Genomic DNA, 16,661 nt, shown 5'->3' on the forward strand with positions numbered 1-16,661 from the left:
AAAGTCAGGAAGGTATTTGGTCGGCAGCCTTGACTGAAATGAGATGCTGGGGAGGTTGGAGCCTCTTGAGTTTTGTTATATCTTTGATCCCCAGCCCTGAGACAATCCAGACTACTAGGACAATGAAGTCATTTCAGATGGCTTTATTGAGAAAGGTTGCTCTGCTGTCATTTTCTGAAAGGCACTGAAATGATCCCTCTCTGGGTGCCGGTTCCCTTCTCTGCCCCACACGACCCAGCTAGCAGTGGGGCGGCCAGAGAAGAATCAGCAACAACACCCCGGGCATCCGTGGGGCGCGAGGGGAAACTCTCCCATCTCGGCAGCTTGACTGTGGTGTGCTCCATGGCAGAGCAACAGAGAAGAGACGGGTACAACTGAAGTGCCAAAACTGAAGATATTTCATAAATAAAAGGGCACAAACAAGGGTGCAAAACAAAACATAAAGAGGCTGCTTCAGAAGATGCCAAAGTGAGGTCAACACAGGTAGACAGATATAGATATAGATATAGATAGATAGAGATAGAGATAGAGATAGAGATAGAGATAGAGATATAGAGATATAGATTACATAGATATAGATAGCTATAGCGATAGCTATAGCTATAGATTCAGCTATAAGTAGAGATAGAGATAGAGATAGAGATAGAGATAGAGACAGAGATAGAGATATACATACATCTATATAGTCTTTCATGGCAAGTTCCAGAAGCCTTCTGGCCAATCACCGGCTGTTGATCTGCATGGCCACTCCCAGTCAGTCCCAGAGTCCTTTACTCTTCATGATATGCTCACCATAAGTTCTCTGGGTGTCATCCGTTGTGGCTTCTCTTCTCCCGAGTCTTCGTGTTGGTCGTTGATTGTCTGATGTGTGGCCACTGCATGGCCCATCCCCTCCAGCACAAGCTCCCACAACTGCCCCCTTTTGGTTTTATTTAAAATGAAAGGTCTAACAATCGTAGTAAAAATAATAACCTTGTTCTAACTAAAAACAACACAATACTTGATAGACATTAACTAAACTTGAGAATTAAAGAAACAGGCGGGTTGATATTGCGGAGCATAACTAAACAATAAGTAAATCCAATTTTCATTTCCCCTCACTTCTGAGGGCCCGAGTCCCAGGCAGCTCTCCGTCACTTCATTCCCCCTCACTTACCCACAAAACAAAAGAGAACAGAAAATCAAAAGGACTTGTGGTGGCACCCTCCCCTGGTGCCCTTCACCAACCACACAAATCAAAAGGAGAGGTTTTGTGGGGGACTAGCCTGTGGGGGACCTTACGGCGGGGCTGGGCACGGGTCTCCTGTGGGGGCAACAGAGCCCTTCCTCCGGCTGTATGGAGGGTGCCGGCTCTCCTGCCTAAATAAATAAAATAACTGGGTCGACTGGCTTCTGGGGGTCGCCTACGTCCGTAATCTCTGAAACATGAATTACAACAAAAATCGGGGACTGCTAATACAATAGGAAAGCGGGAGCAGGGTTGGGGGCTGTCGCAAAGTGGGTTAGGGTAGAATCCGGGGAGGCATGGCCGCTACCGTCCTGGCAAGGGCACAGAAAAGGAGGGGAGATGGCAGATGGCTGGTGGCTGGCCTGTGCTCTTGAGCAGGTTCCATCTCCAGTCCTGTCCTTCTCAGGGATAGTGGGTTCAGGGAAGCGGGGGATGGAATACGAGAACTGGGAAAGGAAATCGGTTAAATATTGTGCAACTAAAATTTAAATTTAAGTGATCGTCAAATATACCCTCAATTATCACCAAACATCGCAAAGTAAATGATTTTCAATAATCCCTATACGATCACTGGATATCACTAATAAGGTATCAAACGTACATTGAGACAAAAAACAGGAGTCCATGGGAAAGGTTAAAGTCTAGGGGACGTTCTTCCAGAGCATAGACCCAAGAAGTCCCCCAGCAGGCCCACAGGCCTCCGCAGTGGCTCACGCAGATCCAAACTGCACCAGTTTTCACTCCCTCATGTAGGCCTTAGTTCCCGTGGCAGAACTCGCCTTCCCACTGGACACTCACCTGTGCCTGAGCCTGTGGAGAAGCCAGGCTCCCTCCCCCTCTGCCCACAGCAACACAGACACTCCCAACCTTTCCCAAGAGCTGCAGCGCAACCACAGCCACAGCAGCAACCCCAGCAGTGACACCACTGCTCTGCTCCGTTTTGCCCCACTCTGCTCCTCTAGTCACAGCTGCAAGCCTGTCTCTCCACAACAGGTTGTGCCTGGCGGCAACAAAGCCACAAGACTTCTGCCCGCTTCCAATCCATGCCACAAACCCCATCTATGGCTCTTCCCACATTTAAGAAACACCTGACCATTCCGAAGCAAATTTAGACCTTAATGACAGGGTGAGAACAAAGGGAAGCTTCCAACACAGTGAAGGTTTTATTTATTATCCTATTTATTTCCACTATCAGTCTAAACAAACTACAAACTACGAGCTAGAAACTAGGAACTAGGAACTAGAATAAACAACTACGGCCTCTTCCAGGGCTAGTATCTCCTCTCGGCCATAAACTGCTGCGTTGCCACGATCAGAGGCGTCAGGCTGGAGGTCGGCTCGGCGGAGGTTACAAACGGATGCTGCCCAAAGAGAAAAAGAAGAAATTAATTTCTACTTACCTCACAGGCTGAAACAGGCTTTCTCTGGCAACAAGAAAGATACAGAAAGGAGGGCATTTTGTGCACCTCTGTCTCCACATCCAGGACCTTGCTACATGGGGCCAACATGGCTCCCAATCCCACAAATCCATTAATTCAGATGTCTTCAGCTTAAGGAGATTTGGTCTAGGTGACCTTGAAAGGCTCCTTCCAACCCATCCTAGGCCAGGATTCTCCTCTCTTTTCCTTTGAAAAGCCCCCCAGACTGGAGATTCTTAGGAGCGGGGCCCATCCGAGGCCTTGGACTTGAGCAGATGAGGAGCCCCTGGCAGTGGGTGGCTGGTGCATCCGGCAGCCCCTTTGCCTTTTACCTGCAGAAGTTCCTGGGCAGACCAGCGCCTGTCCTCGTCCGTCTCCAGGCAGCAGTGCAGAAAGTCTCGCAACCAAGCGGACTGTTGCCTGGGGTTCTGCAGCTTCGGGCTGCCCCTGGTGCTTATCAGCTGTTGAACCTAGAGCAGAAGGAAATGCCACGCTCTACCTGCCTCTTTCACACCCCAAACTGCTCACACAGACCCCACCGGACAAGCTCCGCTCTCCAGTGGCTCTTTACTCCCTGCCCGAGGGTGGCAGATACCTTTCCTGCCCCTACTAAAAGAACCCAAAGCCCGAGGCAGCCATAGCCAGTCCAATATGCAAAGGCTCTTGCCTTGGCCCCTGATTTCATTGGCTGAGGGAATTAGGAGCAACTCCATCAGCAAAAGCACCCTTTGCTTCTCTGAGCACTGACACCAGCTCTACAGGCGATGCGGAAGACAGACTTTTATCTAACTCTACTATTTCCAAGGATTATTCCATCAAATGCAGCTCAGCACTGCTCACTGCTCCCTTAGGCAAAGCTTCCATCAAGCAAAAGGCATCGTGAGGTTTTGGTGCAGTTCGTGATCAAATGCCAAGGGGATAATCTGGACAAGAAGCACGAGAGACTATGCAGCCTGGAACCCGTCATTTTCAGCTGCTAGCAAGCTTCCCAAGCAGAAGAATGGGAGCAGATTTTGTCCGAGTGACAGCAGAATCTGAGAGTAGTTGCAGCGTACCGTGCGGGAGGTCATCATCAGGTAAGGAGGCGCTCCTTCCACCATCTCCATCCCCACAATGCCAAAGGACCAGATGTCCACTTTGGGGCCATAGGGCTTCCTGCTGAAAATTTCTGGCGCCATCCAGTAAGTTGTCCCAACAGCCGATCTCCGTTTGCTCTGCTCAGCGGTGAGCTGAGCAGAAAGGCCAAAGTCAGCTGAGGAGAAAAAAACCATTCTGATCAAGCCAGCGTGAATTAGGGAAGCCAACAAAAGAATTCCCCACGGTACCAATGTCCAAGAAGGCAGTGTGGAATCCCAGCTGCAAAGGGGCCCTGCTGCCATTCCTCAGGCCTGCAGCCGAGGAAATACGGAATTGGCCACTTAGCAAAAGCCCCCAGTTTCAGGCAGTGGCTTTTAGTCCCCTGAAGCTATTAGACTGCAACTGCCTTGCTTGGGAAGGATCACACACAAGCCAAAGGCACCCCCTACCCCTTCTTCCCAGCAACACCTCCCTGCGCCTTGTGGCTGTGCTCTGCGCTCACAGCAGGGCAGCCTGCACTGCCACGGGCATCAGGGAACCGGCAGTCACCCAAAGGCAGCCCCACACCGCAGCCCGCCACGGCTGAGCCTGGCCAACAACACCCACCCAACTTGACAGATCCGTCCAAGCCCAGGAGAATGTTGTGGCTTTTGACGTCTCGGTGGATCACTTGCTTGGAGTGAAGGAAATCCAGGCCTTGCAGGCACTGAGAGAGGAAAAAGCAACACGAGCCTAAGTGGATTTCGTCCCACAAGCAGGGAAGTGGCACATCTGCAAGGCTGACTTCCTGGGGGATGGTGAGCCATGGCAAGACAGGCTGCTGGCAAAGGCAGCAGAGCCTGCTGCTCCAACACGAGGACAGCAGTGCTTTTCTAAGTGCGGGTGTGTTTGCTTTTGAAAGAGAAAGGGCAATTGTTCCTCTGGCCAGTGCCCTGCAAACACAGACTCAAGAAGCACTGCTGCCGTGGCTGTACTCTCTCCAGCCAGACAACAGTGGCTGCTTTTGCCAACACCACGTTGGCTGCCAGGCTCTCCTTTCAGGCTGAGCTCTGTGAGAGTCCTGCGAGTATCTCTTTGTCTTTGCCACTTGCTTGACATGGTGCCAGCAGCACCTTTGCTCTTAGGAAGGAATGCGGAAGGAATGGGAAGGAACGCAGCGCACACAGGCTCCAGGCAAGTGTTTAGAGAGGCAAAGACAAACACCCTAGAAGAAGGGCAGGGACACTGGCAGGCACTTCCGATGCTCTTGCTACTGCCAGTTATAAGAGAAAGGCAGAAAGGAAGCTCGGAAGGTGAAATCTCTCCTCTCCTTATCACCCATTTGGAAGGACCATCCCGACCAAGCTGTGGGAAGCACAAGCGCCATCCCTTACCTCCCGAGAGACAGCTGCTATCTCTCCTTCTGCCATACGAATCTCCCTAATGACATCGTGTAAAGAACCTCCGTCCATGTACTCCATCACCAGCCAGACTTCCTCGTCCACCAGGTAGCTGAAGGGAGGAAACAACAGCCTGGAGATGAATGCGTGCACTTCCTGATGGATTCTCCTTCCCGTGTCTCTCTCAGAAGAAGACAGGAGGAAGTCAATAATCATTCGCTAAGCTCTCCAGGGCTTGAACTCAATCTACAGTGTTTTGTCAGCACATAAGACCCGTGGGAAAAAAAATCAAATGCCAAACCAAACAAAACAATGTGGAGAGAGGACAGGAACTTTGAGGCTGTTGGCTCAAGAAAGACAGGGCCAAGTCCGCTCTTTGAAAGCACACGTCAAACTAGGTATGCCAGCAAAGATTAATGCAGCCCCAATGCAATCTCCTCCCAAGACACTGTCGATCAGTCCAGAAACAGGAATTAACAGCTCCATCCTCTGTCAGCTCCATCCTCTGCCAGCGGTTGAACCGCTGCCTTGCAGGATGTGGATGACCTTTCATGGCAGAACAGCAGAACCACTCACCTGTCTAGAAAGGTCACAAGATTGGCGTTCTTATTGCCACGCATGACCTGGATTTCATTCAGGCACAGTTCACTGCTGCTCTCTTCCAGGAGACTAATTTTCTTTATGGCCACCTACAACGACATGGAAAACCGTGAACCAAAGTCTGTGGCGCAGGACCACAAGGGGAAGACGGAGACAGTGATTATGGGATGATGGAGCTGGGCTGGGCCAAACCGCCTTGTGGCTGGACATCAGACCGCTTGCTTGGGCACCTCCCAGGACAAAGAGCCAGATACCCTTTGCCTTGTAAACCTGGGAGAAACATGGTCTAAGCTCTCCACCGCAAAGCTCTAACAACACAGGCTGTGCCCACAGTCTTCCCCCAGGGCCTTACTTTATCATCCCCATTTTCATTCACACACCCCTTGCAAGCAGGAAGCCATTTTGTGCCAGTAAGAATGGAGCAAAACTGCTGGGAAACCTTTGGCACTTCTAGGGGGCTTGATCATTACTCCAGCAACCACTGGCATTCTCCATTGCACAAGAACAAAGCAAGACATGACATGCAGACATGACAGATAAAATGCCGTCCTAAAACAGCACTGCAGAAGCTGTGGCGCTGCTTGACGCTTACCTCTTCTCCTGTGGCAGTCTCCACTGCCATGCACACCGTGCCAAAACCCCTAGAAACAAAAGAGCAGCAGAGAAAGAAGAAGTCCTTTAGTCCCTGCAAGTGCAGGACACCGCGGTCCAACCGCGGAAAAAAAGTCCCGGGGCAAACAGTAAATGGAACACGACAGATTCTCGTCTGGGTCTTTTCTCCCTTTTCTCTTTCTGTATCTGTGCATGTGTGGGATTTTTCCAGGCACATGCCGGTTCGGCCTTCTCACACCTCTCCTTGGAGTCTATCTGCCAAATTCAAGCACCACCACTCAGGCCTTCTGAGAAGTCTGAAGCCATGTAAGAGCCATTGGAGGAAAGCCTCCAGACACAGATCCTTTCTCCAGCTTCCAAGGAAAATAGTGTCCAGCCACCGCCTGCAGCCACAGCTGGAGCAGGCAAAGGCTTCCACTGTTGCGCACACAAATGGAGAAGTACTCAAAATAGAGGATCCTTAGACGGCTGTGTTCTGGGTCCAGAGCCATTGGCAGCTGCTTCTCTTTGGTGCACCAGACACAGGAAGGGCTCTACTTTTCTGGCCACTTCAGCTATAAATGCTGACCAGTACTTAGAGATCATCAGGCATCATCTTAACGCAGTGTCTGAACAGCTTTGGAGCTTGCCTGCTGTCACTCTGGGGAGGTGTGACACCAGCAAAACGCACCGCCCCCCGCTGTGAAGAAGGAGCTGTGGCTGCACTCACCCTTTTCCAATCGTTTCCAGTTCTGTGTACTTAGCCTCAGGATCTCCCTCGCTCACCAGCATCTCTCTAAAAATCCCAAGGAAAGATGTTCACTTCAGAAGAGGTCCCACCCTGCAGCAGATCAGAAAGGCAGCCCCACTGTCTGGGACACTCTGCCCTTTCAACTCAGTCAGCCTGGAAACACCACCACCACCACAACCACCACCACCACCACCACCACCACCTCAAAAACAACAGCAGCAAGACAAGCAGCCCTGCAGCACAGATGGCCTGCCCAAAACTAGAAGTCTACACTAAAATCTAAGCACATCGAGAAACAGTCAGAGGAGACAGGGATCAGAAAACTGCAACCAGGAGAAGTGATTGTTGTCTACAAACATTAAGGGCAGCAGGAAAAACAAAACCTTTCTGTTCTTGGCCATGAACACTCTGTGACATTCAACAAAAGCTTTCATCCTTGCAAACATCCAAGGCATCTTGGGTTCTGGAATCAATTCTTATCAACAGCTGCCCTTTCCAGAACAGGAAGAATATTGCAAAGTGCTTCCAGCAGAGCCGAGATCTCCAGCTTTAAGCAGGACTTTGCCTAAACAATGCCCCTCTGCCTTTCAAGAGCAGCAGCTTATGTTATACCCTACTGTGATGGGCCTCAGGAATGAGGTCCCTCAGCCTTTAGGCCAGGCTAAGTTCTGAAGATGACCTTGGCTGTGCCCCACAGGAGCTGGGCCCCACAGGAGCTCCTTGAGGCCTACTCATTCGCTAGGTCACAGCCTCCTGCTCAGCCAGAAACAACCTCTGTTTTCTTTTTGGCATAGAGGGAAGCTCAGGCAAAGCCAAACCAGGCCCAGCTGCCCTCAGAGGCAGGAGCAACACCCCAGGGACCCCTCACCACCTCAAAGCACAACAGCAGGTCCTGTGTGGAGGCCACAGGACCTGGCACTCAGCTGAGGAGGAGCAGGAGGTGGGACAGCTCTTGCTGACACGCGCACACACAAGGCACTGCTCCGGCGGACAAGGATCACAAAGCACATACTCAGCATGGCCAGGCACTTGTCCTCTGTCCTCTCTCCCAGCTGCTCTCTGCTGCCAGAGGAACCAGTCGTGCTCCAGCTGCTGCCAGAGGAACTAGTCGTGCTCCAGGTGCACGAGCTGCTCAGGCTTGAGTTTCCAGCTTGGGGACTGGAGGCTTCTTCAGGGCCTTCAGCTGCAGCTCGTGCAGGTACCAGGACACAGGAGGTGGAGCTCTGGGACAAGAAATTCATTTGGGTCACAAACATGCCTGCACGTCGGAGGTGCCCCTCCGATCCCATTTCAAATGCAAGCTCCTAGGAAGACGCTGCTGGCCACACCCAGGGCTCTTCACCTCTCAGCTTTCGCAGCCCACTTCTCCAGCTCAAGGCGCAAAATCCAAAGGCTGCTTTTACATGATGGACAAAATGACACCAAAGACACTGCTAGCCAAAACAGGCACTTACTGACGTGGGCTGCTCAGGCCGCAGGCTGACAGCAGGGGCAGGTTCATTGGCAGCGGATTCCTCCTCTTCAGCCTCTTCCTCGGGTGCAGAGGCAGCCAGAGCAGGTGCTGACGCTGCCCCTGTGCTCTGTGGGCAGACAGCAGCATGAGGGTCAGGAAAGAACCTGTCATTCAGAACCTTCGGTATTTTCAGCTACAGGCCCCGCTGCAACTCAGCTGTTCCTTTAGCTACTGACTGACTTTAGCTGTTCTGTGGGGAGGGCCTGGTCCCTCCTGGGGACAGTGTCTCCTCATATCCTGCAAGGCTGTGAACTGCATCTTTGCACTGCTCTCTTCACTGGGGACAAGGAGCCTGCACAGCCACTGGGCACAAAGGGCTTCACTTGTACCCCAGGAGCATCCCAAGACATCCTAATGCTACCTCTTGTCTCTGGCTAAGACAAATTCACAGCCCCTGTCAGAACAGTAGGAAAGCGATGCCTAAGCGTCCAAGTTCCACACCCCTTTTCCAGGCCTCACAGGCTGGGGGAAGTGCTCTGGAAGAGCTGGAAGGATTCCAGCCCTCAGCATCTTCAGCCAGGCACGGGAGGTGCTGTCTGACCAGAAACTTGCAGCTATGCTTTGTTCCAGCCACAGGACTACCCAGAGGTGCCACTTACTGATGCTGGATGCTCAGGCCCTGCAGTGGCAGCAGGTGCACTTTGGTGGGAATCTTCCTCCCCTTCGGCCTCTTCTTCAGGAAGACGTGCAGCCAGAGGAGGCTCACAGGTTGGTTTTGGGCTCTGCAGACAGACAGCAGTGTGAGGGACTGGTAACCTTCTTTATATTCAGCTCTAGAGCCAGATGCACTAAGGAGAAATCATCTGCACAGAAATGGCATTCTAAGTTGTTCAAACTCAAGTAGAATGGGCCAATTCGATGGGACTGCACTCTCTTCTACAGGAGAAATTCCATCATGGCTTAAAGCACCAAGCAACCCCACTTTCAGCTGCTTAAAAGCTCTGAAAAGGAACTGAAGGAAACAGCCCGGGATCCAACTCCTCCTGCAGCTGCTACTGCTGCTGCTGCTGCTGCTGCTTCTGCGAAGAGCCTGCACTGTACTTCCATTCATCCAAGCAGGCTGGCGCTGGACTGCAACAGGCCCAGCTCACAGCTTGCTCCACAATTGTCAAAAGCTACCAACGCCAAAGGCTCCTTTCCCACTCACCCAAGGACCGGATTCTCTCCAGGCACGGGTGACGTGACCTGCAACACACAAGGGAAAAAGAACCAGATGCTGTAAGAAAACTGCCTGTGCTGGGCAAGCCTACCAGAAAGTCACCAACCCAAAGACAGATCATTCTGTTTTCACTACGTCACTCCAGCAGCAAGCCTTGTGTCACACAGCAAGCAAGACAACAGCACAAACCACTGCCTCGTGTCTACCTTCTGTCCTCTTTGGCCACTCAACCCATAGAAACTTGAGACTGAGAAAGTCCGAGTGGTTCTGTACTAGGCATTACAGCTTCTGCCCCACCCCATCCAGCAGGAGCTACAGCTCCTCTCTTTCCTGTACTTCAGTTTTCTGAAGAGATTGCATGCAGCAATTGCCATGGGCTTACTGAAAGCCTTTCCCCAAAATAGCTTTGCCCAAGTCCCCCTTAACCATGGTGGCAGTTCTGTGGTGACACAGCACAGGAACAGCTCCTGGCTTCAGCAGCACACAAGAACTCCTCTGAAATGTCTATCTCAGAGGCCTTTTCCAAGCTGAGTCTGTGGTTTCATCACAGAACAAATGGCTCTTCTAGCACGCAGGAAGTGTCAAGTTCCACAGGCACGTCCTGGGATGAGGGAATGCAGACAAGAAGACTTGAACTGAGGGACTTTCCCTCAGTCCTGGAGAGCAGCGCACAGCTTTCACAAGGACTCCTGTCAAGCTCTCCCAGTCTTCCTATCTTGGAAGTTGTCTTGCTTGAGCCAGCAAACTGGGGAGATTCCAGACTCCATTGCCACAGGCTATGCCACAGGAGGAGCGGAACCCCTGCAGGCTACATTACAAATGCTGCCCCACGCCCCACTGGCTAGAGACACCCCCTTCTTAGCTGCAGCTGTTGACAGCAGCTTTACCCAACTAAAGGCCTCTTGGTGGCATTTTGGTTTCCATATGCCGCACTGAACAAAACAGTCCACTTACGTGCCAGGTGGGTGAAAAAGTACCCAGAATAAGCCAAGGAGAAAGCCGTGCAAACTGCAGCACACACCCTCTCCATGGCTCGAGCAGTGCTGCTCAAGTCTGCACCAGACAACGCCTGTGGGGAAGAAACAAAAATACTCAAGAGTCCTGCTGGCAGAGACCTCGGCGATCAGCAGGTTCCGCCTGCAGCGAGCGTGCCACAGAGCTGCTCTGCGCACTGAGCCCTTCCGGGCCTCGGCACAGCAACTTTGCCTTGACAACGCTGGGATGCGGCCGCTGACATCACAATAGCAGCCACCCTAGGCTGGTTTGTGAATTCATGCATAGAACCAGGCCTTCTCTACAGCTCAGGCAAAAAAAAGCCTGCAAAGCTCTCCTCTGCTACAAAGCAACACAAAAAGCCCTCCTAGTCCAGAACCTGCTGCTCAAGGCATCTAAGAGTAACTCCAAGAACACACTAAGCCCCTGTAGCCCACACCGAGAAGCTGAGCACTGAGAAGGGACCAGGATGTGAGGAACCACGCTAGTGGTCTTTGGCCACCAATGCTTCTGGCCAATAATGTTCCACCTGGACCTTCCTCAGCTCTTGAAAGCAGCAAACAAGGAGAAGCACTGCTTTAATTGCATTTAGAGCTTTCTCCTAGCTACAGAGACGAGGTCATGGATCTTTCAGCACTATTTCTTCCAAACATTGTACATCATAGCCACAGTAGGATTTCAGCAGGGAAATGCCATGACCGGAAATGCAAGGGGGATCCTTCTGTCTGGCTCCCTCTAGCACAGAGGCCATGGCACCAAAGCACCACCACCGTTTCCCCCCTCAACCCCACCCCTCCAGTTTTGTCCTTCCACAGTATTTCTTAGGACACGGGGCTGAGATGGGTGGCACAGAAGTGACAGCTCTGACACATGGCTGAAACCATCAGGGCCAGGGTGGCATCTGGGACTGTATTTCCGCTCCAGCAGAACAAGGCAACCCAGAGTGGTGACACTGATACCAAGTGAGTTCAGCCAAGCCAAAAGGGAGCCCAGCCAAGCCAAACGGAGCCCAGCAGGGTGGGAGGAAGAGGCAGTGAAGCGGCAGAGCTGATTCCCATGCACACGCCCAGCATGGTGGACTGATGGTAGCGGCAGTACCAAACAGAGCTCTGCAGGGAGAGACATCCGTCACCATCGCCGCTGCCACCATCACTGCTGCAGAGAGGGAGCAGGAAACTGCCACTGCAGGTCCACAGCTGCTCCAGGCAGCACCAGCAGCCCCCATCTACCATCAGAATCATTCTGTAAGCCCTCGCCATCTTGTCTTTGTTCCAGGCGCCCCATGTGACACTTCACCTTTGTCGCTTAAGCCATTACCTCTTTTGCACAATTTTCTTCTTCCTGTTGTATACTGCTTTTTTTTTTTTTTTTTTTCCTTACTACATTGTAACTCTAACATTTTTTGCCTCTCATAGATTGGTTTTTCCGTTGTTCCCCTCCATTGTCGTGGAGAAGGGGAGAGAGGAGAGGCGTTACAAGGACTATCTCAGGATGAGGACACAGAAAGGAGGGAAGGTCTTAGAAAGAACAAACAAGCCTCATGCTGCCTCTTTTGGATAAAGATAATAAAAGTGCAGGTTTCTTAATATCCAGCCACAAATCTTTGGAGTCTTGACAGCCAAGAAGCACAGGAACCCGGAAACCTTGTGGTGAGAGGCTAGAGATTGCTGGCTCAAAACATTTCAGGTGCTTGTATGCGGGGAAAGGGGCAGACCAAGCCTTGCTCTGGTGAGGTGATGCCCTACTCTGCCCACCCCACACTGCCAGGCCTGTATCCCAGCCCAGCAGTGGCCGCTGATCCCTGGCACAGCAGAGGCAACGCTCCACACCTGTGTCTGGAACCCCTAACTCAGCTCCTAAAAGGCCGGGTGAGTGGGAGCCCCATGTTGGGGAAGGCCCCAGGAAAGCCAAAGGGTATTTAACTCCCGAGACATGGCAACCACATGTCTTGGCCCTACCTCCTCTTGGAATTCTATCAGCTGAACACCACTGGAACCAGGATTGGTAGCTATGTTGGTTCTTTTCTAGGTATTTTCTCTCCTTCTCTCTTCCCCTTTATTCTTCCAATTCCATCCTCTCAGATTTTTGAGTAACTTAAAATCTAACAGGCTTGGAGTTTGTGAAGTTGAATGGGCTAAGTTAATGCTTGATGGAATGTTTCATGTGGATTGAATCCCGCTCTAAATTTTTTGCCAAAGTTCTCTGATTTTCAGAAGTTGCCAGTGAAGATTATTTTTGTCATTCCGACCTCTTGAGAACGTCTTGTCAGTATTTCTCCTGCTTTTCTACGTCCGAGTACGTGAACAAGTTTAAGTCCTTTTAAAGTGTCCCATAGAGCAACGTTTCTGGGGCCTTACATTTTAACTGGCACAATGAGCAGGCTGTTCTTGAGGTGACATGGCCATTTTATACAGCAGTAACTGCTCATGACATAATAAAGGAGAAATAAATTTGCAGTCAAAGCTGCTATTTTCTGGCAGAAAAGTAATAGAATCCCACGCAGAAGCTGATCTCAACTGCTCTCCACTGGCAGACCTGCTAAAAGCTTATATATAAAGCTTGTCCAGCCCTAAAGAGAGATGGAGACTGAGAAAAGCCAGCACCATCCGCAGTTACTTGTGGAGAAAACATGAATTTTGGTAGAAGAAAAATTTAAAATCCCAGTAAAGGACAATGCCTGGTATCCATATGCATGGAGATTTGACTCAGAGAGCTGTAAGTTGCCAACAGCTAGAAAAGGAGCTGAATCAGTTGCAAATTGCCTTAGAGCCTGAAACAATAGCCAGCCTCAGGCCGCCGGAGCAGGAAGTGAATGCAGGGATGAAGCCAGCCCCCAAAACCTGAGAAGCCAGTTAAACGCGCTGGTCCAAAGCCAAAGAGCTTTAGACTTGCAACTGAACACGGCTGGGGAAGGCCTGGAACCAGCGTTTTCTAGACTCGAGGAACAGCCAGGCCTCCCTGACTGCAAGGTTACCCCCACAGCCCTTGCGAGGGGTTTAATGCCTCCGAGTCAAACGCTGCCCTTCAGCCAAAACTCCGGCCGCCACTAAAACATACAGAGGGGGGCGCCCCGAAGATGATGTCACCTTCCTCCGCTCTCTGGAGGCGAGGTTCGACTCAGCAAAGCCAATCTTCTTCCCTCCTTCTCATCCCAAGCCCTGCCCGCTGATAAAGAAGCAATTCGCTTATCAGGAGGCAGGGTAGGGTAGTGGTACCTCCCTCTGCAACAGAAGTGGTTGAATTACACGGGAAAAGTAGCAATGATCCCAAAGAAAGAGAAATGGAGAATGTTTTGAGAATTTTGCTAATGGGGGCGGGGGGCGGGGGGGAATGAAATAAATCCTTTTGGGAAAGAAGCGCATGGTGAAAAGCCCTGGTCTTTTGCCCGGGGAACAATCTGTTGCGTGAAGAGTTTGGACCCCTTGGAGCGGGGGAGAAGCCCCAAGCAATGCATGAGAAACAGCTGATGTCCCGTTTCCCTTCTTCTGGGTTATTGTAATTTAGTTCAAAATTTAAGGATCAAGATTAAGAAAACAAAATCTCGGGACCACCTCCAAAATTGGGTTGCGAGAGGGTGGTGAATTCAGCCATCCTAAGAGGCTTTCTGGAAATAAAATGGGGACTAAATGGAGAGTCCGTTTCCTTGTATTCTTAAAGAAGCTTTGCAGACTGCTCCTGCAGCGTCTCCTTCTGGCAGCAGTGGGTATTGAGCCTTGTCTGCCACCAGAGGCTGGAGGCCGAAATGCTGCCACTAGAGACTCTGTAGGAGAATCCTTAGGAGAAAATGCTTTTCTCCTCATGCAAGTTGGTTGTTTTGGTCTCACTAATAACCCTGAATGTTCAAGTATATCCTCACCAGGCAGGAGACTGGGTGTATGTCCAGACCTGGAATACAGAGCCGCTTCACCAGAAGCGAAAGGACTTTTGATGCCAGGGCTGTGAGATTTACAGCTCGAGACTCCCAAATTATGTGCTTAACGTTAGCTCTGGAGGCACGGAATTGTACTGGACAGTACAGTAAATGGAACTCCGCTGCAGATAAAGCTGCAATGGAACATTTCTGAAGTGAAAAGCATTCCATGGTTTATCTTTCTGCCCATTTCCAGAGCAATGTCCCTAGTATGGCAGCATGGCTGTTTGCTCCTGAATTAGTTAACCATGCTAGCAGGAGCTTGTACCTAGTGTCTATAATAGCAAGTATGGCTTTGAGTGCCAGAGGGGTAAGAGAACAAGAAAGAAAAGAGAGCCATGTCCTTTTCCCTGAGGACCACTCTAACATCACACACCTAGAACAAATACTACCTGACCCGTGGAAAAGAAATTTTGGCTTATGGACTGCAGTCTAAATTTGCAAAATAGAATGTAACAGAACGTGTAGATCCGACCAAAAGCCCATGTCACCTAAAACTGAAAAGGTCTCAAAAGGATGGTTGGCTCCTCTAACTTCGGTTTGCCTACATGGTGCTAAGAATCCTCATCAGTATTGTTACGGCAGTGGATAATTTAAATAAGATAACTTTTGCCAAATAAGGCTTATTGGCGATTGTTGCTTTCTTGATGTCTTCTCAGTTTCTTTTTACAGGCTTTTTTTGTTGGTTTAATGAAAGGATCACCAAAACTTTCTGTGGCAGAGAAGACAAAAGAATACCAAGGGGATAGTTCCTCGGTCTGAAGCAGGTTCAAATGGGACTGAGTTTTCTCCTCCTAGAGGTGTTTCACGGAAAGATGAAGTGGTGACAGGACTGAAGAATTGCTCTTCTTCACCGCATTGAGTGTTTACATGTTTTTATCTTGCTACCTTTTAAGACATTTACGTGCATAGGTTTTAGATACGTTTGTTGCAAGCAATATTTTAAAAGTTTTGTATCTTCTCTCTGGTTGCCACAGTGGGGAGAGACAATTCCTCCCTACATTTATCTTAGGCAAATTTTTAGACCTCTTCCTGTCTCCTGAGAGCAAAGCACAAAATTACTCCACCAAGGCAAGTAGGTGTAATAATGGTAGGTGGTGTGTAGAGCATGATTGTGCACAAGAAAGGCATGTGGAACTGTGGGTGGCCCCTGGAAGGAAGGAAGGGAGCTTCCTGGAAGTAGGAGGAAAAGGGGCTGACAGAGGAGCAGAGGTGGCAGCTGGAAAACTCTCTCCAGCTGTAGACCAAGAAGGCATAAGTGGTAAAGCTGACGGAAGACAAGAAGAAAGAAAGAGTTTGGGTTTGAGAACCACTGAAGCGTTAGGTAAAGTCAGGAAGGTATTTGGTCGGCAGCCTTGACTGAAATGAGATGCTGGGGAGGTTGGAGCCTCTTGAGTTTTGTTATATCTTTGATCCCCAGCCCTGAGACAATCCAGACTACTAGGACAATGAAGTCATTTCAGATGGCTTTATTGAGAAAGGTTGCTCTGCTGTCATTTTCTGAAAGGCACTGAAATGATCCCTCTCTGGGTGCCGGTTCCCTTCTCTGCCCCACACGACCCAGCTAGCAGTGGGGCGGCCAGAGAAGAATCAGCAACAACACCCCGGGCATCCGTGGGGCGCGAGGGGAAACTCTCCGGTCTCGGCAGCATGACTGTGGTGTGCTCCATGGCAGAGCAACAGAGAAGAGACGGGTACAACTGAAGTGCCAAAACTGAAGATATTTCATAAATAAAAGGGCACAAACAAGGGTGCAAAACAAAACATAAAGAGGCTGCTTCAGAAGATGCCAAAGTGAGGTCAACACAGGTAGACAGATATAGATATAGATATAGATAGATAGAGATAGAGATAGAGATAGAGATAGAGATAGAGATATAGAGATATAGATTACATAGATATAGATAGCTATAGCGATAGCTATAGCTATAGATTCAGCTATAAGTAGAGATAGAGATAGAGATAGAGATAGAGACAGAGATAGAGATATACATACATCTATATAGTCTTTCATGGCAAGTTCCAGAAGCCTTCTGGCCAAT

At 50.2% G+C, this 16,661-nt stretch overlaps 1 protein-coding gene across 1 annotated transcript; it reads right to left on the minus strand.

Annotated features, from left to right (window-relative positions):
• Positions 1–2,415: 2,415 nt before the first annotated feature.
• LOC137466445 (serine/threonine-protein kinase PAK 3-like) lies at positions 2,416–6,681 on the minus strand. The gene is made up of 7 exons (XM_068178169.1): positions 6,295–6,681; positions 5,679–5,791; positions 5,097–5,214; positions 4,330–4,429; positions 3,702–3,898; positions 2,979–3,116; positions 2,416–2,589 (listed from the first exon to the last, which is right to left on the minus strand). Exons 1-7 carry the CDS (start codon positions 6,529–6,531, stop codon positions 2,500–2,502), a joined length of 993 nt encoding a protein of 330 aa, XP_068034270.1. The 5' UTR covers positions 6,532–6,681; the 3' UTR covers positions 2,416–2,499.
• Between the last annotated feature and the right edge of the window lie 9,980 nt (positions 6,682–16,661).

This window comes from Anomalospiza imberbis, unplaced genomic scaffold (genome assembly GCF_031753505.1).
Source record: "Anomalospiza imberbis isolate Cuckoo-Finch-1a 21T00152 unplaced genomic scaffold, ASM3175350v1 scaffold_213, whole genome shotgun sequence".
NCBI classification, from domain to species: domain Eukaryota; kingdom Metazoa; phylum Chordata; class Aves; order Passeriformes; family Viduidae; genus Anomalospiza; species Anomalospiza imberbis.